Source organism: Orcinus orca, chromosome 14 (genome assembly GCF_937001465.1).
Source record: "Orcinus orca chromosome 14, mOrcOrc1.1, whole genome shotgun sequence".
In the NCBI taxonomy this organism is placed as follows: Eukaryota; Metazoa; Chordata; class Mammalia; order Artiodactyla; family Delphinidae; genus Orcinus; species Orcinus orca.
In genome coordinates this window covers 90,107,256-90,130,616 of record NC_064572.1, presented here as the reverse complement: position 1 = coordinate 90,130,616, position 23,361 = coordinate 90,107,256, and the positions used below count along the sequence as shown (strand labels likewise).

General features: G+C 56.8%; 1 protein-coding gene across 12 annotated transcripts in view; it reads right to left on the bottom strand.

Annotated features, from left to right (window-relative positions):
- KNDC1 (kinase non-catalytic C-lobe domain containing 1) overlaps positions 1–15,463 on the bottom strand; it is a 61,656-nt gene extending 46,193 nt beyond the window's left edge. For 5 of the 12 annotated variants that reach the window (XM_049697077.1, XM_049697079.1, XM_049697078.1 and 2 more), the window contains exons 1-3: positions 15,163–15,459; positions 8,791–8,989; positions 8,461–8,519 (exon numbers count right to left, since the gene is read on the bottom strand). In XM_049697077.1, the coding sequence (XP_049553034.1) occupies positions 8,461–8,519; positions 8,791–8,989; positions 15,163–15,264 (360 nt within the window). In that variant the 5' untranslated portion in view covers positions 15,265–15,459. Of the gene's footprint in view, positions 1–8,460; positions 8,520–8,790; positions 8,990–15,162 lie in introns of all 12 variants that reach the window. The other 7 variants (XR_007471316.1, XR_007471315.1, XM_033420650.2 and 4 more) reach the window with 3 other exon arrangements.
- Between the last annotated feature and the right edge of the window lie 7,898 nt (positions 15,464–23,361).

Genomic DNA, 23,361 nt, shown 5'->3' with positions numbered 1-23,361 from the left:
TGTGTGTACGTCCATGTGACCCAGCAACCCCACTTCTGTGCGTACGTCCAAAGGAAATGAGATCAGGCTCTCGAAGAGATACCTGCAGCCCCACGTTCACTGCAGCATGATCCACAAAAGCCAAGACATGGAAACAAGCTACGTGTCTCTGGGTGACTGGATAAAGAAAATGTGGTCTATATACACAATGGAATATTATTCAGCTGCAAGAAACAAGGATGGTCGTTGAGGGCATTATGCTACGTGAAGTAAGTCAGACGGAGAAAGACATACTGTACGCTCTCACTTACACGCAGGATCTAAAAAACCGAACTCATAGAAACAGAGTAGCATGGAGGTTGCCAGGGGCCTGTGGGCGGCAGGGAATGAGAAGACACTGGTCAAAGGGCACAAACTTCCAGTTATAAGACGAACAGGCTCTTGGCATCTAATGCACAGCATGGCGGCTCCAGTCGGCAATACTGTGCTGTATACTTCAGAGTTCCTGAGAGAGCAGACCTGTAATGTTCTCACCACCAAAAAGAACGGTAATTAGCGGTGGAGGTGTTAGGTGTTAACTAACCCTACGGGGAAATAGTTTTGAAATATGTTAAGTATATCAAATCATTAGGCTGTAGGCCCTGAACTTACACAACATTAAATGTCAGTTTTGTCGCAGTAAAGCTGGAAAAAATACTTAGTGTAGGGACAGGGTCCACCTCCTCATTTTCTCGTGCCTTGTTTTTTCATCTTTTGAAAAGTGGTTTGCTGTGCACTTTCAACCCTTCCTGCCATGTTCACTCCCGGGCTTTCTGTGGTCGTGGCTGTTATACGTGGGACATTTTCCATTTCCTCTCGAACTGGTAACTACCAACACAAAGGAAAGCTACGTACTTTGGGGGATGTATCTTGCCTTCCGCTGACCTCTGCAGTCTTTTATTCTATCATTTTCCACTGAAGCCCCTGACCTCTCAGGCCCACAATCTCGTCACCTACAGACAACGCCAGCCTGCTCAGGAGGGTGTCCGGCTACCTGCTCGGGGCCCTGTGAACACGGCTGGTGCCCACCCTGATGGCCCGGAGTCTGTCCGCTCTCCCTGTGCACGAGGCCAGGCCCCTGGGCCGCCGCCAGCCTCTCATGGGAGACACTGGCACCCCCGCACTGGTCCCCAGGCGGACGGCAGCCGCTCCCCACCTCACACGCTGACCTCGCCCTCCGCACCCAGGGCTTCCATCTGGGTCCCCACGGAGCCAGCACCCAGGGCTTTCTGAAGGGGCCAAAAGTAGGTCAAGCTGCTGCACAGACTCAGGCAGACGCCTTGGTTCGGGAGCCCTGCTGGGTGCTGCGGGTGGAAGGAAAGGCAGACCCTACGAGCCCAGGCTAGGCCGCAGCAGTGAGGTCCCCAGCAAGCCACAGCCCTGAGGGTGAGACGTGGCTCTGCCCAGGGTACCTGCTTCTGCCGTCCATGCCCTGTCGTCCCTCCAGGAACACTGGTGCCCGTCTACCCTCCCACACGTGCATCCATCCATCCATCTGTCTATCCCCTCTCCATCTGCCACCCACATTTACTTTTCCTCCCTCCCTCCCTTCCTTCCTACTTTTCTTTGTATCCGTATCTATATCTTTCTGTCTCTGTCCACCTTCATCTATCCATCCATCTCTTTTAGTTTGAAAATAACTCAGCAAACAAACTTCTCATTGGCTGTCAGATGACACTGTCCACTACACACTGGCCAACACCAGCGTCTTTGGCCCTCGAGGTCTTTCCACCTTTAATTCCTGTCTTGGAAGCCCCCCTAGTGGTGATCCTGTGAACCCTACTCGCATCAAGTCCGTCCCCCTGAGGACCACGGCCCATGAGGCAGGATCCCACCTGCTCTGTTGCCATCTGAACACTGAGCGGGGACCCCAGAATCATGGGCGGTGCCAACACCGGGATCGGGGCACGGCGCCCATGCTGACACAGGTGTGAGGCGAGAAGGACCTGCTTGCCCCATGGGAGGAGCAACAGGGAAAGTCACCAACCACCCGCTAGGAATTACGGCGACTCAGAGAAGAAAACTTGTCATGATAGGAAGATTCCGGGGACAGGAAGCATTAAAAAGGAAGGGGAAGCGCCCTTCCCTCCCGCTAAGGACAGTCTCTCCCTGCCCCCTGAGCGTGGTCCCATCACTCCTCCCTCCCTGTCGTGGGCCTGCCTGTCCCTACACCCTGCAGCAGGTGGGGTCCCTGCCCCGGGAAAGGCCCTCCACCCAGGGAGCTCTGTCACTTGGAGAGTGGATGGCGGCTCCCTTCCGTTGCTGGACTCGCTTCCTCTGCAAAGGGAGGGGTACAGTGCCGTCTACACCTCAGAGTAAGGAGCAGACAACTCGGCAAAAGAGGAAAAGCGACAAAGCGACAGAGGACCCGAATGGCCCAACGCGCGGGGAGGGACCTGTGGCTCTGCCTTTCACCTGAACCCTTAGAGGCCATTGCAGGGTTATTCACTGGCCTGATTTCAATACTGTTGTGTCTCGAGGATCAGGGAGGCCAAGGAAGGGACTGGGGAGGGCAGTCAGTGGAGCAGCGAGAACACACACCACATCGGTCAGTAAACTGTGCCGCGGAACAATTACAATAGCAACGTTAAAGATCACTGATCACAGACAACCATAACAAATCTAATAATAATAATTATAAAGCTTGAAATATCGTGAAAATTCCCCAAATGTGACCGAGATACGAAGTGAACAAATGCAGCTGGGAAAACAGCACCGACAGACGTGCTCAAGGCAGGGCGGCCACAAACCTTCAGTTTGTAAAAAATGCAGTATCTGCAAAACACAATAAAGTGAAGTGCAATAAAGTGAGGTCTGCCTGTATCACAATAAAAAATAAGAAAAACCCAACCCATTCTTTCAGAAGAAATTCCAATGGAAATAAAGAAACACGTAGAGGGAGTTCCCTGGTGGTCCAGTGGTTAAGCCTTCGCCTTCCAACACAGCAGGTGTGGGTTTGATCCCTGGTTGGGAGCTAGGATCCCACATGCCTCGCAGCAAAAAAACCAAAACATAGAACAGAAGCAAATTTGTAACAAATTCAGTAAAGACTTTAAACACGGTCCACATCAAAAAGGCTTTTTTTAACAAAATAAAGAAACACCCAGAAGTGAATGATACCGCACCTGCCGTGTGGCAAAACTCGTGTTCGGAGGGAAACTCTTAGCTTTAGGTGTTGACCCTAATATTAGGAGAGAAGAAAAGCTCAGACTGATGAGCTGTGTGTCCAACTCAAGTTAGGAAAACTCACTAAACTCGAAACAAGTACAAGAAGAAAGAGACTGGAACATAAGAGCAGAATTGATGGAGAACAAGAAACCAAGACAGGACAGGAGACCTCACACCATACAAGGTGGGCTCCTTGAAAAGCTGTTGGAAGAAACTTTCACGTATGGAGGTTTGGGGAAGTCGCTTTGGCTCATATGTGATTTGGCTTGAACTTTGTGCTGGTCAGAGCAGCCCGTCTTTTGTTTGTTTGTTTTTTTTTAAGCTACATGTCCCTGTGCTCCAGGAGGGCAAAGGGAATAACAGTCATTTAATAATATTAATAACAATAATTACAATCATTATTGACATTCATTCAGCACTCACTACACGAAGGGCTGCTAAGGAGATCAGGGCTACAGGACATCAGAAAGGGGAGAAATCCCCATGGGACCCACTGGTTGGGAAGGCTTCTGGAAGGCGGCGGACTTGACTGGTGCAGAGAGGAGGCCCGGCAAGTCCTTCCGGGGGCAAATCATTGTGTGCTCGCTGCTGCCGCGTTAGCTGCACTCACGTGCAGCCTGTCTTTCTAAAAAGTTTATTTTATTGAAGTACAGTTGATTTATATTGTTGTGTTAATTTCTGCTGTACAGCAAAGAGACTCAGTTATACATACATATATTCTTTTTCGCATTCTTTTCATTATGGTTTATCACAGGATATTGAATATAGTTCCCTGTGCTATACAGTAGGACCTTGTTGTTTATCCATCCTGTATATAATAGTTTGCACCTGCTAATCCCAAACCCAATCCACCCCTCCCTTACCCGCCTCCTCCTTGGCAACCACAAGTCTGTTTTCTATGTCTGTGTGTCTGTTTCTGTTTTGTAAAGTTCATTTGTGTCATATTTTAGATTTCACATATAAGTGATATCATATAGTATTTGTCTTTCTCTTTCTGATGTACTTCATTTAGCATGATAATCTCCAGGTCCATCCATGTTGCTGCAAAGGACATTATTTTATTCTTTTTTATGGCTGAGTAGTATTCCATTGTGTGTGTGTGTGTGTGTGTGTGTGTGTGTGTGTATGTATCACATATATACATATATCACATATGCATATATAGCACATCTTCTTTATCCATTCATCTAGAGAGCCTGTCTGAAGGCCTGCTGAACACACATTGTACCACTGCTTTAACGTTAAAGAAAAGGATATATTTAAAAATCAAAGTGGAGTGACTGTGGTTCAGGCATCCAGGATGGAGCCGCGTGGCCGCTGTGGATGTGGTTTCAGACACATTCCTGCGTCCCTGAGAACCTGAATTCGGGACCCTATCAGACTCAGTGACACCACCGGCCGCTCTCAAAACAGCCTCTGCCGGCAGCTGCCCCCCACAGCCTTAGGTCTCGAGTCTCTCCTTGTAACTATGCCACCATTTCAGACCCCAGCCAATCGCGCTGAGCCAGCGCCATTGCTTCTTGCAGCTCCAGTCCTCATTCCTGACAAACAACTTCGGGAACCTTGCGGATTTTCCCTTTACAAGCCTTCGCCATTTTGCAGCCTGCGGAACATGTTCAAGTACCTCTTGAACCTGTGTCTCTCAGGCTGTAGTCCTCAGTTTGGCTCACATAACACTCTTTCCTTTCCTATTATGAATTGTTATTGATTATTTCTGTTGACAAAACTAAGAAAATATATAACCCCACCCCCTCAGCAAGGCTGGCAAGAGAAAGTACAAATAAATTATCCAAGGAGTGGAACAGGGCACCTACGATGATGCAGTGATTCAGAAAGGACCTCACCTGCAACTTTAAAAACACAGGTAACAATGGGTAAATTTTTAGAAACATATGGTTTACCAAGAAGCTGACTCAATAAGAAATACAAAACAGATAAATCCTATAATTATTAAAAATAGAGCAGCAATTAAAAATCTTTGCTCCAAGGAAACAGATGGCTTCATAAGTAAGTTTGACCAGACTTTGAAGGAACAGACCATCCCATTCTTACATAAACTATTACACGGCAAAGGAAGCGGGGGCATTTACATACAGCCAGGATAGTCCTGAGGGCTCACACGAGTCAAAAACATCAACAGAGGGCTTCCCTGGTGGCGCAGTGGTTGAGAGTCCGCCTGCCGATGCAGGGGACGTGGGTTCGTGCCCCGGTCTGGGAAGATCCCACGTGCCGCGGAGCGGCTGGGCCCGTGAGCCATGGCCGCTGAGCCTGCGCGTCCGGAGCCTGTGCTCCGCGACGGGAGAGGCCACAACAGTGAGAGGCCCGCGAGCCGCAAAACAAACAAACAAACAAAACACATCAACAGAATGGAAAACTACCAGTCCACTTGAGAAAAATACACAGAGACCCAAAGCAGGCATTAGTCAATCAAATGCAACGGTGTAAAGAAAAAATAGGACACAGCCAGCTGAGGTTTCTCTAAGTAGGAAAGGTTGATTTAATGCTAGAAAATAAAAAGGAGATATTAACATCTTAATGATAATTTCAAAGTATGCAGAAGCATTTCCTGATAGAACTCCATCCCTCTGGCACAGTGGGGACTTCAGGGGGCCGCTGCAAACGTCATCCAGGGTGGGGAGGTGGGAAGAGCTCTCTTAGGATTGTGGAGAAATCACTGACCCTGTCACAGCACTGCTCCAGGCCCACTCAGGACACTTGGAAGGGGAACCTGGCAGCAAGCCCTTGGACAGTGGTATCAACACTGCCTGCCACCTTCTGCTGGTGATTTGATCAGTTAAATAGAGAAACTAAAACACTCTGTAAGTTAGCAGAAATAATAAAAGAATTTACCAAGATGGCTGATGTAAGATTAAGATGGTAAAGCGAACTGCATTTCTGTAGACTTGCCCCAAAAAGCAAAAAAATGTGATTAGAAAGATGACCACCCATTTAGAATAGAGTCAGAAAATATCTCATTCCTGAGAATAAACTAGTAAAGGATATCCAAGTAAAACTTACAATAAAGGCTTTAAAATGTTACTGAGACAGTAAATGAGAGCTAAATAAATGGAGAGATATAACATGTATAACATACCACAGGCGTATGAATTCTCCCCAAACTCACCTATACATTCAGAGCCATTCTAGTCAAAATGCCAACAGAGCTTTTCCTGGAACTTGATACTAATTCTCAAATTGATGTGGAAGAATAAAGAGTTAAGCATAGTCGGAACGCTTCTGAAAAGAACAGGGACCGGGCACGTTCGCTGTGAGATGCTGGGCTCGCGGCGGAGCTACGGTCAATAAACGCAGCTTTAGTGCGGTGGTGGGCCGACCGCCATGGACTAGGGCAGAGGCCCGGGAAGCAGACCCAGCTTTGTCTGAAACTGGGGTGTATATGGCTTAGGTGACGTGTACCGGGGCCAGGCAACTAACAGCTGGGAGCACCGGTTACATCCACGTAAAAAAATGAACCTGGATCCCTGCCTCACATGCACCGGTTACATCCACATAAAACAAGGAACCTGGATCCCTGCCTCACATGCAACGGTTATATCCACATAAAACAAGGAACCTGGACCCCTGCCTCACACACATTACAAATCCACCTCGGCACTGCCTGCAGGTCCAGTGGTTAAGACTCCACGCTCCCAATGCCGGGGGCCCGGGTTTGATTCGATCCCTGCTTAGGGAACTAGATCCCACATGCTGCAACTAAAGATCCTGCAGCTAAAAGACCTGCCGCAGCCAAATAAATAAATAAATAAATAAAAAATCAGCCTCAGGCGGATTAAATGTGAAGAACAAAACTTTAAAACTCTTGGTAGAAAATGTCAGTAAATATCTGTTGGATCTCGTGGCTGGCAAGGCTTCTTAAGGCACAAAAAAACACAGTGAAAGAAAACACCAATAATTGGACTGTATTAGAAATGAGAAACATTTTTTTCCATCAGAGGAGGCCTTCAGGCAGCTTTTCTCAAAGCGGGGTTCCAGAGGCCAAACAATTTCCCAGCAACAGGCCGCGGAGGCTGCCAGGGCCGCGGGCCTGTGCTGTCAGAGCAGACTGGACGCAGACGCGGCCGTGAGAACCCAGGCCTCTGCTGAGCCGGGCATCCAAGAGATTTACAAACATGTAAAGTGATGCCACTCTCCTCACTGTTTTTTCTGGAGGGGAATACTGTCATTTCTCACGAAAGTGTGTTATATGTGCTACCATGCAATGGGTTTACGGTTGTCACTGAATTAATTAATAGGTAGACTTTTTATGCATTTCTCCGTTTTAACCTGTAATACAGTGAGTACTGGCAGATATAACTCACAGAAACAAAGCTCTTTGGGCACTCAGTGATTTTTAGGAGTGTAAAGGGTTCCAAGAACCAAAAAGTTTGAGAACTGCTGCCTTCAAGGAAGTGAGACACACGGTGGACATGGCATTTGCAGTCCTGACAAAACGGACGAAAATACAGGGAGAAAAGCTGAGCAACTGGATGGAAATGGGCTCTCCCACAGAGGGGGTCCCCACCCCACCACCTGCAAGCCCACTGTCCTGACCGACAGGAATGCAACCCCTGGCAATCCCAGTGGAACCGATCCCGCAGGAGGGGGTGTGAGGGGTCTCTGGGCGGTGGTGGGAGCGCACCTCAGGCAGCCCCACAGGAAAGAGTTGCCCTGCTCTGCAAGTGACCCCGCCAGCCCGCTGGGAGCTCTCACTGGACACACGGAGGCCACGGGGAGCAGCGCTGACCCCACCAGGCCTCCCCCCATGAAGGTCATGACACCCGGTGCGGAAGAGTCTAGGGAAGTCACATAAAAGGAAGTTCCAGAAGCTAAGACGCAACAGGAGACTCTTTTTAGAAAGTGAAGGCACGAGTGGGCCCCCTCCCTTCTCTAGGTCCCCTGCCCACCTCGCTGCACTGGGGGTGCCCAGGGGCCCCAGTGACCTTGTCCTTGTCCTAGGCGTGGCTGCCTCTCACTCTCGTGGGTGATTCTCTGGGGCCGTGAGCTGCCCCTGCCAATCCCTCAGAGGAGCTGTGACCCCCATCAGTCACCACCGGTAATTTCAGGCGCTTTTAGCATCTTAAATATAGTAAATTCGCACTCAGACAACATGCTACGCGCTGTAGTGAGAAGCGTGTGGCCGGACGCGGGCTATCGCTGCGGCCAAGTCGCTGGGGACCTGAGGGGACAGAGGTGGGCGTGCCGACCGCAGGCGCTCACTGCCGCCAGGTGACGGTAGGAGGGGGGCCGGGCACTGGCCCACCTGCTGCCACTTACCTCAAAGGTGTTCCCAGTCACATCGAACTCCGGGGGGACAAAGGCTCCCTCGGGGTCGTCTGGGAAGGGAAGAGAAGGCGCCGGGTCACACGGCGACCCTCTGTTCCCACTACTCCCCACCCGGGTCACTGGGGAAGAGAGGCCTCCAGGCTCTCCCGGGATGGGGAGCTGCGAGAACCAGCGCGTCCCGAGCCTCACAACGGTGGGGAGGGGCGGAGGTACCAGCAGGTTACCATGGAAACCCGGCTCCCGGACCATCGGCCCAGGGAGGGCCCGCGTCCGCTGGACTCTGCGTTCACGTTCCCCTGCGGGCGCCCGCCCAGGCCTCACCGCTGAGCTGCTCCATGAAGCACACATTCCCGCTGGTGTTGAAGGCCAGGGTGTCGGGCGTGATGCACAGGGTCTGGAAGATGGCCGAGTGCGCGACGCTCCTCATGGACAGGCTGCACTCCAGGCACACGGCCCAGGCCTCCCGCTCGCTGAGACCGCTGTCCCGCAGGGAGAGGATGTCGGCCAGGGACACGTTCTCCTGCAAGACAGGCCTGGGCTGAGCTGCGGGCGCCGGCAGAGGGGCCGCGGGCCTGGGGACAGGCCCCCGCAGCCCCCAACGTCCAGACAGCTCCCGGGAAGCAGACGCCACGCCGCAACGTTTCATTCTATGTCGGCAACGTCTTAAAAAACCCCACCAGACGACATCCCACAGTTCCTGGACGTCAGGAGCCGCAGAGCACGTGCTGCACCATCAGCTGCTGCTGGAGCAGGTGTTTGCCCAGCCTGCCCTTCGTCCCAGACTGTGCGGCCCCCCGCCGTTGGCCCGGCCCCACAGGCTCAGCACACAGACCTCGGTGGGCAGGCAGGGAGCCTCACCTTTCCAGCTTGCGAGCGGGTGAGGGAAGACGGAGCTGTTGCCACAAAGGCACAGCCGTGCACGGGGAGCCGCCAGCCCATGAACGTGACGTGAGCCTACGACAGTCACGGGACACGCGAGAACATGCTCATGACACCACGGCTGCAGAGCCGCCTGGACAACGGCTCCGGGCGGTGCACGTGGAGGACACAGTCGCGTGGCTCCTGCACAGCTAGACTCCGAGGCCGCCCACACAGCGGGCTCCACCTCCTGGTCTGACTCAGCTGTGGTTGTGCCACCCACACTCACTCACACACACGTGTGTGCACAGAGCGTGCTAACACAATCTGTCAGGTGTGTGTGCACAGACGGACCCACGCCAGCATGCACACAGCTCTCACACATTTACTTACTGACTTTGATGCACAGGCGTGCAAAACCCACACGTCCACACACGTGCCCACATGTATCCACGCAAGTCACACACGCACAAACACACTCATCAGGCTCACACATCAGACACCCTGTGCCTCACAGCCCTTTTCCGGGCCATTGTTTGACACCCTGGTTAGCTCCGTGTATTTGCGTGCTCACGCACCACCAGCCTAAGGAGGGTCGGGGACTGAGGAGCCAGGCTGGGAGCTGGGGCCTGGGCGAGCAGGCCGGAGGGTCGGGAAGGGTCCTGGACACCCGACTCGGAGGACAGGGCGGAGACTCGGGGAGAGGTGTGGGTGGAGGGTTGGGGTGAGTTGGGGGTGGAGGTCGGGGTGAGATGGGGGTGGAGGTCGGGGTGTGTTGGGGGAGGGTCGGGGTGAATTGGGGGTGGAGGTCGGGGTGAGTTGGGTTGGAGGGTTGGGGTGAGTTGGGGGTGCTACAGAAGAGAGGTGCCCCGGCTTCCGCCCCCCCACCTAGCTCTCCCTCCAGCCTCCTTGCTCCATCCTTCCAGCACACAGGATGTTCTCACGTGTAGCCAAGCTGCCGGGTCCTAAAAGGAGCCTACCATCTCCTGCCCTTGAAATTCTCCCACCTGTACTGCACGGGGGCCTTGACCACAGCAAAGGAGATGAAGGGTTTAAACCCAGAAAGAAAGCAGCAGTGTGAGGAGCCGCTGTGTGTGTGTCTGGCCAAGCAGCATGTGGTATGCGGGGTGGCGGGGGTGGGGGGGGCTGCAGGAGGGGGATGCGGCAGGTCCTGCCGTGTGACTAGGCTCATCCCACGTCTGTTCCTTCTCAGTTCAGGGAGGGGCTCAATGACATCCTCCTGGGCCCTCCCAACTCTTTCTCTTGGGGGGTGGTGGTTAAGATGGATGAGGAAAAGGCAGCTCTGAGAGCAGAGAGCCCCTTGCTGGGCTCCCGTATTGTACTGACCATGGGAGGAGGGTGGACGGGGCATAGCAGAAAGCAGGGCGGCAGAGAGGCTCGTGAACCGGAAATCTCAGCTTCCAAAGTTCCCGGCTGGGTTCCCCGGGTTCGCTCCACCTGGGGGCCTCTCTGCCCCACCCAGGACCCCTCACGACTCAGGAGAGCCCGAGGCTCCCGGGGATGCCCGCGAGGCCTGGTTAGAGAGACACCTGGGCACCGTGTGCACACACGCACACACATGCACACGTACACACAGACGCCTGCACAGCGAACAGCCTGAGGACCCCGTGGGCCTGGTTATTTAGGAGGGTGAGTGAGCCAGTCCCCCTACAGCGGCCTCGCTGACTCCACTGGCTGTTGGCACGCAGCTGTGACAGATGTGCTGCCAGGAGATGGGAGCCCAGGGCAGAACCACAGCTTCCTGCTCAGGCCCAGGCCTCTGCTGCCCCTGCCCAGCGGAAAGATGCCCTGGTGAGGTGGAAGCTCCTCGGGGAAGCTGGAGACCTGCGCCCATTCATGGGGAGCACCCGCTGGGGAGAGCACCTACTGGGGGGAGCTCCTGCTGGGGGATTCTCTGCGTGACTCTATGGGGTAACTTCCATGGGTCCTGAGTCACTGCTTCCGTGTGGCTAACGCCTCCATTCACTGGTCTTAGCTCCTCTGCAACCCCACTGTTACAACGGGAAGGTGGGATTCAGCTGAAGCAAGTTCCAGGACAGCACCGAGGGACGCTGCAGGCCCCCAACACACCCAGGGCAGGTCTTGCCACATGATGACGGATCCCGGACACTGTGCCCACGGTCACCTCCCTCTGGGACCCGCAGCCCGCCCCCCGGTCCATCCTGCTCTGGCCCAGGCAGGAAGAATGACCCTTCCTTGCCTGAATCCACGGCCCAAGTAGGGCAGGCGGGGGTGCTGGGCCGCCTTGGCTAATGGGCCAAAGACAAGGAGAGGGAGAGACCGGGAAGCAGGTGTTGGCCATTTAGGCCCCCTCAGTCCACCACCTGCCCCAAAATTCCAGCCCTGATAGATGGGAGCCTGTGCTCTTCCCAGAGGGGCAGCTCATTACCCCATGGGCCCTGAGCCTCACGCCATGAGGCCCCGATCCACACTCAAGGGGACGGTGCCTGGAGGCTAGCAGGGGCTTCACGGGCCGAGACAGACGTGTGTGTGTGTGTGTGTGTGTGTGTGTGTGTGTGTGTGTGGTGACGTGCTACACACAGAAAAGCCAGCGAGGCTCCTGCAGACGCCTGTGCTCCAGCCTCGCCCCCGGGCACCCACCGGGGCTGCGGCAGGCTTGGGGAGACTTCCCTCCTGCCACTGCCCACGTGGCCTGAGCTGGTCATTGCCGGCCAGCTCCATCTCCTGGGTATAGAGCCAGCCTTCCGGGCAGACCCAGAAAGCCTACTGGAGCTCACACCTCACCCCTCACTACTGCCCAGCAAGGCGCCGCCTGGGTGGGCTCTGGGGGGAGATCTGAGGGGGAGACCACCCAGGGCAGGAAAGAGGGCCCCCCTTGCAATTGTGTGGGCACAGACTCAACCCCCATCCTGGCTGGGAGGGGGGCTTGGGAGGCAAGAGGACGCTGCTTCCCAAGGCAGCCCCTGTTGCCAGTCTGGGTCCTACAGGGCAGTGCTGGCTTCCTGCCACGGGCCGCTGTCCAGTGACGGCAACACGCCAGCCATGCGGGAGCTCCTGCCCCGCAGACACAGACTGCGAGCCAGGGCCACGTGGGGCCGCAGGACCCATGGGTCATTCTGCATTTCAAATGCTCCCCACCTGCTTTCAGATCCCCTGGCCCAGCCCAGCTCCCGGCCCACAGATGCCGGGGAGATGCCCCGCTGGACTCCTCACCCCTTGAGGGAGTCTGGGGCCTGGCAGATGCCCTGCCCCCTGAAGGCCCCTGCAGGCCAGTGGCACCGCCTGCCTCCCGATGCCCTGGGGTCTGCCGGATCCGCACCCCGGCCTTAGCTTGTACCGATGCAGTGGTGCTGCCTGCAGGTGGCCAGGGACCGGGCAGGCAGTGACCTCCAGGACCTTGCTGGGCGGTGCCGGCCCCCTCAGCACGCCCCCCGGGTGGTCTCTGGCCCTGAGTTCTCGTGCTTATGCGTCGCCCATGGGTCATGTGTCTCTGGGGCAGGTGCCCAGACTGAAGTTGCTGGGACACAAGTGCAGGCATCCCCACCCACTATCGGATGCCAAACTGTTTTCCAAAGAGGCTGGTCCACTCCATCCCCCCTACACCCTGGCAGAGGGGCAGGGCCGCTACCCATTCCCCGCCAACTCGGGCCACCGTCCAGCTTTCTGGTTCTCGCCAACCTGGCACTTGTGGGAAGGTTTTCGCAGTGGGTGTATTTTGTGTTGCCTGATAATAATGAAGTCAAACATTTTCTCATATGTCCACCAGCAATTTGGATTTCCTCTGGGGTCACAACAGGGCATGGACGTTCCAGGGGCTCCTGCGGGGTGGGGTCCACAGGGTTCTATTTCCTGAGCTCACTGTGGTCAGTTGATATAATTAGCTGTATAACCAGCAAATGCCTGTGTCTCATGTGGCTTGTACAGTCCTGGGTCTGGCACCCACCGTCCCTCCCTGGGAGCTGCCCGCTGTCCTCGGCCACGGTTCCCTCCCGGGGCTCCGCCGCATGGCCCTCCTTCCTCACACGCAGGATGGCTTTTCGGATACAACCTGACTACACAACGCTGTGCCAGGCGGTCACATGTCCCTGGCGGGGATTTAAAACCTTCAACACCAACCACACCCAACGTGTTTCACGAGAACACACCCAAAGGCAATGCCTCTCTCACCGGGGAGGGTGCGAGGAGTTTGAGGAGCCCCGAGCTTCACGGCTGGATGCCACTACAAACGTGGCATCCCACTTCACCTGGAGGTGACGGCCACAGGATGACGGGGACCCCGGCCCCATGCACTGTGCACGGCTGGGGACACTGTTACCAGGAGGAGGCCTCAGGGCACGGCCGCAGGACAGACGGTGGGCTCGGGATTGAGGCTTTGGGTCCAAGTCCCGGCTCTGCCTGTCCTGTTTATTTGGCATCAGTCACTGGCTCGGTGTGCCAGGCACGGAGGAGGCCCTGGAAGTGTGGGGCAGCCAGTGCAGAAGGCTGCTCAGGACTTGGGCTCCTGACTGAAGGCCACTTTTGCCCTCTGTGAGCCCCACGTGGAGAACCACATGTTCTGCGTCTGCCTTGGGGAGTGATTTGGGGGGACGTGAGTCTCCCAACAGACACTTTAGAAATGCGTCCTTCCGGGGGGAGCGTTTGAAGGCTGACGGCTGGGAGCACCCTTTCTTGCGCCATCAAAGCCACGGAGATATCCACAGGGTTCTTTATTCCCTTGCCTTTCCTCTCTGCAGCCTTCTCTCACGCCGAATCCAGGCCACGGGGTGGGGGGTGGGGTGTTGAGGCAGCACCCCACCCCCACCCCGGGGCACTGCCTCGGCAGCCTCCTTAACAGACTCTGCCACCAGAAGGACTGCTGCTAGGGCATGAGCCCCTCTGTCCTCAGAACCAGCTCTGCTGGGGCAGTGGGCAGGGGCCGGCTGAGGGCGAGGGACCTGGAGACCCCCTCTAGCCCAGGAGGGGCTGGCCGGGTCTGCCTCGCTGGTGGGCCTGGCCAGACGGGCACGTGGAGGGTCTTGTCATTTAGAGAGCAACACTGCAACAGCGCCAGCAGACCCCACGGATGGGCGCCTGTACCTGCTAGGGGCTGGGAGGGCATCTGCACAGTCCCCCAGCCTTGGGAGACTAGAGGGTCTTCTTGGGAGCAGCTGTATCCTCTGGGGGCCACCTCTCGTGTGGCGGGGACTGGCTTGTTCAAGGGCCACGGAGTTTATTCATTTGACCCCAACCCACGGTCTGTGGGGCACTACGGGGAAGCCAGAGCTACAGGGGCAAACCCAGGCGGGTGCGGAGGCGTCTCTGACAGAGTCGCGGGCAGAGTGGCCCAGTTAATGGCCAGAAGCCCCATGTGACAGAGACCCTGGCCCCTCTGCACCCTGGCTGGGGGCTCAGGACTTGGGCTCCTGACTGAAGGCCACTTTTGTCCTCTATGAGCAGGAATCAGCCCTCAGTCATGGAGGCCTCCCCCGCCCCCAGCTCCTGAGCAGTCTGGCCTGACTGGGCTCTGCTGCCGGCGCCTTCCGCTGACCTCCTAGGGTCTCCGCAAGGAGGAATACAGTGCTCGGGCCCTGCCGCTAAGCGCCCCCCACGCTCATCCCCCCAACATCTGTAACCCGGAGCCCACCCCCGCAGGGCGCCAACTTCTTCAGCGACAGCCCACCCGCTGCTGTCCCAGGTGGCATCCCCCGGTCCTGTCCCCTCTGGGGGAAAACGCTGAAGGCTGGTGCTGCTGGTGAGAAGGGCTTTGGTATCCCCCTGCTGCCAGGACCTGGCCCGGGGGCAGGGGGCCTGGGGACTCTCCGTGAACCCCTCCGTGCGGAACGGTGGGGGTCCCAGCGCGGGTCGGGGGCTCACCTCGTCCTCCGGCAGAGTGGGGAGCGGCTCGAAGTCGTAGAAGTCTAAGTCTTTGCCGTCCTCCTCGTAAAAATCCGCCGCAGCAGGGTCCATGGCCTGCATCCTCCGTGCGCCGCCGGCGGCGCCACGCTCGCAGTCACTGCCCGAGCCGCCGCGCTCCGGCCGGAGGCGCACCCGCCGCCCGAGATCTACGCGAGGCCGGCGCCCCCCGCCTGGCCTCGCCCCTCCAGCGGCCTTGGCGCCCCGGCTCCGGCTCCGCGCACAGGCTCTGGCTCTGCGAGCCGGGAAGGCTACGCGCGCAGGGCCGCCGTGGGAACGCCCCCCGCGCCGCCCGCCGCGGCCCACGCCGGCCCCGCCCCCGGTGCGCCCCGCCCGCGCGCTGCCGCAGTGTCACCAGAGCGGGGACGGGGGTGGGGGCACCTGGGCGCGGGACTGGGGGTCGGGGCATTCGCAAGGCCGTGCTCACTCTGCCGGGCAATTGGGGGCGACTGGGGCTTCCGAGGGCGTTCTGGGGACTTTGTCCCTCGGGGACGTTGGCCGCTGTCCTGGGGGATGCACTGCGGGGGGGTGGGGAGGGGTGGAGGCCTGTGCGCGGTAGGCACCGTTTGGGGGCGGGGCCAGCCTTGTGGCCGGTGTTCCTGAGCGGTGCGTCGCGGGCAGCCGCGGGCTCTGTGGGCACACGGATGGAGGGCCGCGGCCCAGCCCGCGGAGAGTGCCGGGCGGGTGGTCCACCCTCCACCCTGTCACCCTCGCTCCCTGCCCCCGCTGGCAGGGGCGGGGCTGCCGCAGTCCACGCGGGGAGGTGGGGAGGGGCGGCTGCAGAGGTGCCCAGGAGGGCCAGGCAGGGCTGGGGGGGCCGGGCAGGGGGGGCGGAATGGGGTAGAGTCCAGGGAGTAGACCCGTCTGAGCAGTTGGGGTCTGGCCTGCCCCTTTCTTGAGTTAGGGTCCCATGGATGGGGGACCAATAATTAGAGCTTCATCCAGACCTTGCCAGCCTGCCTCCTCGGTGTGGAAAGGGAACCAAAAGAACAGACAAGCTCTCCCTCAATTTGGCAGTCCTGCTGGTTCGTGACTAACCCCTTCACCGGGTTTCCTCAGCACAGGGACGAGCCCTGCCCCAAGCCAGGGCCTGTGGCTGGGCAGAGAGCAGGACACCCCTACCCCAGCCTGGCAGAGATCCAGGGAGGGTGCCCCCTCACAGTGAAGCAAAGAGCCAGACAGCACAGCCTCCACGTCTTCTGCAGGAGGGTGACGGGTGGGCCCCCTCCCCCGGCGCAGGGCAGGGGGTCAGAGCTCCCACAAGACGGTGGGCACTGCGGCCAGGCTTACAGCAGCCACGATGTAAATGCTCCTCGGCGAAGGAAGCTGACTCGCGGCGGGTCCTGCCAGGTCCGAGGATGCAGGGGACTAATTCTATCCGGGCTCAGGTCTCGTGGCCCCGGGGGCCCTGCGATGTGACCCCAGGTGGGCAAGGAGCACCCGGTCGGGAGGAACGTGGGCAGCGACGCCTCAGTCTGGCGGCCGGGGTGCCGGCAGCCCCACTGTGTACAGCCCACCCAAGGCCCCTGAGAGAAGTGGGTCTGGCTGTCTGGGAGCTGGGAGCAGTAGCCAGGGCGGGCGGGTGGGTAGGTGAGGGCAGCAGCGGTTGGAGAGGATCCATCTCAGGATGAGTGCCTGGGCTGTCGGTGGGCACCACCCGGTCTCAGAGGGAGGCAGGCCCTGCTCCAGAGCCCTGGGGCTCCAGCTGCATCCTGTACTCGGGCCCTGCGTCCACGGAGCCGAGCGCCCTGCCTGCAGGGTCCCTGTGCTGCAGGGGCGGGGGGCTGCCCCTTCCCTCTGTCCCAGGCTGGCGTCGAAGGCTGTTGAAGCCTGCGTGTGGCCTTGACACCCCTCACCCGCCATCCAGCCTAAACACCCTCCGGGGGTCTCAGCTGTTGTGGGCCCAAAGGGAAGATGCCAACTTTATCACCTGGTTCTCAGGTCTCCCTGCAACCGGGCCCGGGGTCTGGGCTGAGGACTGAATTGGGGGGTGGCATGCAAACCCCTTGACTGAAGGAGCAGTGTCATCGCCAATGGTTCCGGGCCCAATGGCATTGTCTACTTTGGGAAAAGGCGCATCCAATTTGGGTAAAATGCAGAACAAACGGGCTGTGGATGCCGGCTGAGTCAGCTTTGGCTGTTCCAGCCTCAAAGCACTTAGTGGGCGTGTGCCATCTCCTCGGTCAAGCAGGGACCAGGGGGCCTGGGCCAGTGGGGCGGGGCCGGCGGGAGCCCTAGGGAGGCACCTGGCAGGGGCTGCATTGCCTTCCTTCTTCTACCCGCCTGCTTCCCCAAAGCGTTTGTGGTCACTGGTCTTCTTTGTTCAGTGGAGTGACCGGAAGCTTCTGCTGGGTGTGTTGTGAGTCTCACTGTGTGTTTGCACACTTGCCCGCGTTTGTGGCAAGCTCTGCTCCCTGGAAGGGCGTGGCCCCCTGTGTCCTGGTGCCTCGGGCGTGGTGGGTGCTCCTCAGTGTTGGTACATGACTGTGACATTACTTTCGAGATCAGACCAAGTCTAGATCAGGCACCCTCAACCTCCCCAGAGCAAATGGGACAAGGACGTCCAGGCAGTCCTGGGCGCCACTCAAAGTTAATTTGAAGCTCAGCTCCAAACAGGCCGAGTCCTCACGAGCAGATGCCGCGAGGGCCCGCTCGCCCCGGCCTCTGCGCCAGCCTCTCCCACCACCCGCATGTCCAGCACATGCCCAGGGAGCAAGTCTGCTTCCTGGGACTCTTAGGCGCTGCCAGAATCCTGCAGAGGCTTCCTGGACGCACGGTCAGCTCCACGGCCAAGGCCGCGACCTGGCGGAGTCCCGTCTCCTCACTGCTCTTCCCTGACCCGTCGACCCACTCTCCTCCACCCCCATCTCCTCCAAGACCCTCCCTCTGTCTCCAAGCAGGTCCTAGCCCGAGCGCCCTCCCTGCCCACCCCCGAGCCTCAGGCCTCAGACCTCAGCCCTCCCCCGGCCGCCCTCAGTGACCAGGGAGGCTGTACTCCAGGCTAGGCTGGGCCCTCGCCACGCGTGTCCCCAGGCACGCTCTCTCCTGGCTTCCGCCGTGCAGTCAGCGGCTGTCAGTAGATCAGGCCGAATGTGGGGTGGGAGGGAGTGGTACAGGATGGGTTTTCAAAGCTCCTGTTTTCCCTGAAAGATTTTGAGAAGCTGTCACACCACGTGTACATTTTGAAGTCGACATCTACATTTTTGAAAAATTAAGAAATGTAAGTAGTTGCAAAGAATGTAATTTCTGGCGTGGTATAATTATTGACATTTTGAAATAAAGCTGTTAGTCACTCCTGTAAATATATCCAAGGACCTAAAAACCAAAGTGGTTTTGATACCCACTAGCAATCATTTAGAAAAAAACACAAACATTTTTTTTCATAGTCGGAAATGTTCATCATAACATTTTCCTTAAACTCGTTACTGTTATCTAACTTCAGCCAGAATTTTATCTACTGTGATAGATTTTTATGCTTGAAAGTTTCTGCAGATTCTCCATAATACCTTGCAACAAAGATGCATGTAAGTTTTAATAACTTGAATACTTACTAAGTAAAAATTTTTAACATTTTTGTTTCCAGTGACCATGAGATTCATTTTACAGTATCGAAATATTCTGACCATGTTCCTCCTGGCGACAGGACCTAGCCCGCCCACCTGCTGCTGGGGCAGCCTTTGCCGTCCTGTCACTTGGTGGCCGTCACTCCGTGTCTGTCACTTGGTCTCTGCACGCTCTGGCTCGTCCCCGTGCTGCTGCCTCCCTGAGCAGCTGAGGGCAGCCCCTGCCCCACTCCTCTTCCCGGGCAGGGGGGGCCGAATGGGGTACCCCAGGGACCCCAGCACCCATGGGGCACCCTCCCCAGAGGTCTGGGCCCCAGGATCTAACAGCCCTGCCCCCAGGCGTGGAAGCCCCTCCTGAAGGTACTGTCCCCAAGGACCCTCGTGCCCCTCTTGCCTTCCAGCACCTGCTTCCCGTGCACACGCTCTCTGTGGAAGTGAGTGGCGCGGCTGCACCGCCCACAGGTCCAGACCAGTTCCTTTTACTCACGGATGTCGTGTGGATCGGCCGCCCCCATGTCCTTAGTCACGCAGATGTGCGGCCGAGTCACGGGCTCAGCGCGTGAGGGAGCTCACGGTTCCCAGGAGGGGGCGCAGACCGGGCTCGTGTCTCCCAGCACGCGCCGCCCACGCCGCCCACGCCCCGGGCCAAGTGCCTCACCTCTCGAAGCGTGCAGCAGTGCTTCACAGTGTGGAGGATGGGGTGAGGTCGCTACCCACAAAGGTTGCCGGTCCAGCGGTCCTGCTAGGGAACATGCCCGACTGGGAGCATTCAAAGACCCCAGATGCAATTTCTCACACCTGGGGAGCTTGAGAGAGACTGGGGTCCCCTCATGGATGGAGCTGGCAGGGCCCCCATCAGAGGTGGGCAGAGTGCCGGGAGGACCCTGGTCAGGAAGCTGCGTCTCTAACCCTTCCCCCCCAACACCGTGTGATTCTGAGGCCGTCACAGGCGAGCTCCCTGGGCTAAACCACCCGTCTCTCTAACCCTGACTGTGGATGTCCCATGCCCCCACCGCACTGCTGGTCTTTGCTGCCCCCGTGAACACCCAGGTGACGTCTTGGCCCCAGAGCCCAGAGCTGGGCTGGAGGGCTGGGGCTCCACCTCGGAGCTCCTTGGCTCCGGTGTGGACACCTGTCCGGCATCAGGTGACGGCAGTGAGCCTGCCTTCTGTTGGGCCAAAGATAAAGCTGCCAGCCCCTGGGGGAGCCAGCCCCAAGCAAGGGGGAGTCACAGCCGTGGAGGGCAGGTCCTGCGGTGCCAGAGAAGGGCCGCTGGGAAACTTATTGTAAATTGCAAATCAGGACATCCAGGGAGAGAGGGGCACCCTCCTGATCTATCAGACAGAGCAGCAGGCAATGTCCCCCCAATCCACCCCCTGCACCCCGAGGGCAGTCACTGTCCTGCCCTTGCGGAAGAGACTCCTCTACTCTCTTTTTTCATCTAGTTTTACCACTAAGCATATGTCGTTAAAGAAATAGTTTAGTTTTGCTCATTTTTTTCTTTTTTGGTAATTTGTATAAATGGAATCACACTGTGCGCGTTTTCTTTTTTTGTCTGGCTTCTCTCACTCAGAGCTGTCCTGGGAGCGGGAATCTGCTCATTGCTTTTACTGAGCGGTGTTAGATGCACGAATCCACCACTGACAGACGTCTGGGCATCCAGACATACTCTAGGTCTGGGGTGTCACCTGGCACGTATTTTGCTCACGTTGTGCACCTGCACGTGTTCTTGCCGGGTCAGAGGTGATGCTCGTGTTCAAGTCCACGCGTGCGTCCATTGACTGGCCTCAGTCTGCCGGAAAGACACCGAGTGTGCACATGTGTGAGTCTGTCCATTGGTCTGTGCTCAGCCTTGCAGAAGTCCCCACGCTCCGAGTCTCCCGCCCCCCCGCCCCCTTCTCCTCCTTTTCCTCCAAGAACGTCTGGGCTCTTCTTGGCCCCGTGAGAGCCCGCCTGCTGCGAGCTGTCACGACCCTGTTGCGTGTGAGTGGCGTGGTGTGGCGTGTGCTTGCACACGAGCCTGAGAAGCAGCAAGTGTTCTAACCCCGAGTGTGGGTCTTTCCCCTACGAATCAGGCTCCCTTCCTGTCTCTTGATAACATTTTGTGGTTTTCTGTGAGGAGGACTTGCGTTTCTTTTATTGTATTTATCATGAATATTGGGCGTATTTTGGTACTATTGTAAATTGTATCTTTGTAGAATTTTTGTTTCCTGTTTAGTGCTGGCCTACAGGAGTCAAATGGGCTCTTTTTAAAAAATTAATTTTTATAGGAGTATAGTTGGTTTACAACGTTGTGTTAGTTTCTGCTGTATAGCGAAGTGAATCCGTTTCAAATTGGCTTTTGTCCGATGACGTTGTGTCCAGCAATGTGCTAACCACTGAGTGGTTCTGACCTGGAGACGGACTTAGATTTGCTGTGGGAGCGATCACACTCCCTGGGAATAAGTCCCGCTTCTCCATTTCTCATTCTCACCACGCCTCTCCCTGCCCTCACTGCCCCATGGGACCCTAGCGCAGCACCGAGCAGACGGGGTGAGACGGTCCCCTTGGCTGAGTTCCCAAGGTGAGCAGCTGGGCTTCGCTTCTTCACCGTCAGGGATAATTTTGCTGTAGGTTTTTGTAGGTTAATGAAGTTCCCTTCTATTGCTAATTTGCCAAATGTTCTTTTAAAATCACAAATAGATGTTGAATTGCATCAAATGCTTTCTCTGTGTCTATTAAGGTGATGGCTTGATCTTCTCTATTCCGTGAGTGTGCTAACGTCTAAGGTAGACTAATTTTGTAGTCTGGGAGCAAATCCACCCAACTGTGACACATCATCTCCTGCATCTCGGTCCTGCTGCCCTCACGCTGTGGTCCTTCGAGGGCGGAGTCCTGACTGCCGCCCCGTGGTGCCGGGGGCGGGGGCGCCTGAGGCATCTCTTCCGCTCCCTCCACTGCTCTGGATTCTCTGTAATGAAAAGCTTGGCATGGATTTCGGGTAAATTCGGAGGGTCCCGGCAAAGGCTTAGCCCTTCCCTGAGGTGGGCGCAGCCGTCCTGGGTCTGTAAGTATAGCAACGCCTCTCACGGGCACTAGCATTCTTTTTCTTTGTTTCTGTTCATGGAACCAATTTCAGAAAGGGTTTTTGCTGTGATTGGTACCCCTGCCCCCAGCGGAGGGGCAATAGTCCCTTTGTAATGTGAAGGGGGTCCGTTCATTTGACAGGCAGGGCCAGCTGAGACTTTCTTGGCCCCTAGACTAGCACTGATCCTTCATAAAGCAAATGTTGATCTTTAAAAACAAAATTCCAGAATAAATTCAATTAAACCCAGTTTAAACAAGACATTGCCAAGACGTGGAGCTTCTTGGCTCTTAGCCCCATGTATGAAAAGCAGAATTGGTTTAATACCGTGGGTCCCTGTAAGCAAACTGTTGAAATGCCACCATCTTTCCTGGATGGTGATGTCTTACGTTTCTTGAAAAATAGCAGAAACCCCCTTTAATTCACTTCAGTGGGGCACATTTCTCAGGAAAAGGTGAAAAGATTTGAGACTCGGATACACGGTTATATTTCTCCTCTTTTATCTGTTGCTTGACATACTGAACACGAGAACCGTTGGGCCACAGGGGGAGCAGGGCACAGGAGTTACCTGTTGTCCTGGGTCTCCGTCTCCCCTTTGCTCCAAACTCCCTGAGGTTTCTTCCCTTTGGGGATGCCCTGCCTCTTCCCAGCATCCTCTTCCCAAAGTCTCTGCAGGACACAGCTTTGGAGACTTTTCCACGGAGCTGGGGACACGGGCTGAGCTCCTAGGCCTTCTCAGGGGTCCCTCGGCCACCGCCCGTCAGTGTTTCCCACCGTCTGACTTTTGAATGGGCTTTTTCGTTTTTTACCAGGTGTTCAGTTCTATCCTTCATCCCCAAACCCCGGTTGGCTCTCGCCTGGGTGGGGTTTGCAAGCCCTGCTGGCTGTGACCCTCCCCTTATGATGCATCCCTGCGGGCGGGGGGTTGCTCTCCCCTGGAACCCGAGGCCAACACTTTCTGTGAAGGATGTTTCCATGCAGCTCATGGAGCGAATTCCACATGTTCACGGACATTCCAGAAGATGCTCCTCCCAGGCATTTGTACTTACCTGCCACAGTTTTTGGAGCATTTGTAGGAAATGAGAGAACTGTTTCTTTACTTGTCTGTCATCTTTATCCTATGAGCTCAGTCTGAGGCCTTGAAGGAGGCTTCACCTGGAGAGCTCCATCCATCCATCAATGCCACTTCCCTGGTTCAGGAGGGGCCCCTCCACATCCTTCTGCGAAGGTGGCTCCGAAGGCCCCCCCCCCGCTCCGGGTTCCCAGCCCACACAGAGGCCACCAGCGTCCCTAGAACTTCCCAACTGCTCTCAAGCTGTGAGGACGTGGACCAAGCGGGGAAGAGACGTGGGTGGTGGGCTGCAGACAGACAGCCGAGCCTGCCACTGGCTTGTCGTGTGAAGACGGAGGGTCCCTGGCTGATGGACGACCCCCATCTGCCCCTCGTCCGGTGCAGTGCAGGAGGCAGGCTGGGGCCCGGTGAACGTGGCCTCTGCGCTGCTTCCCTGGAGCCGCTGGGGGAGCTGGTCACGG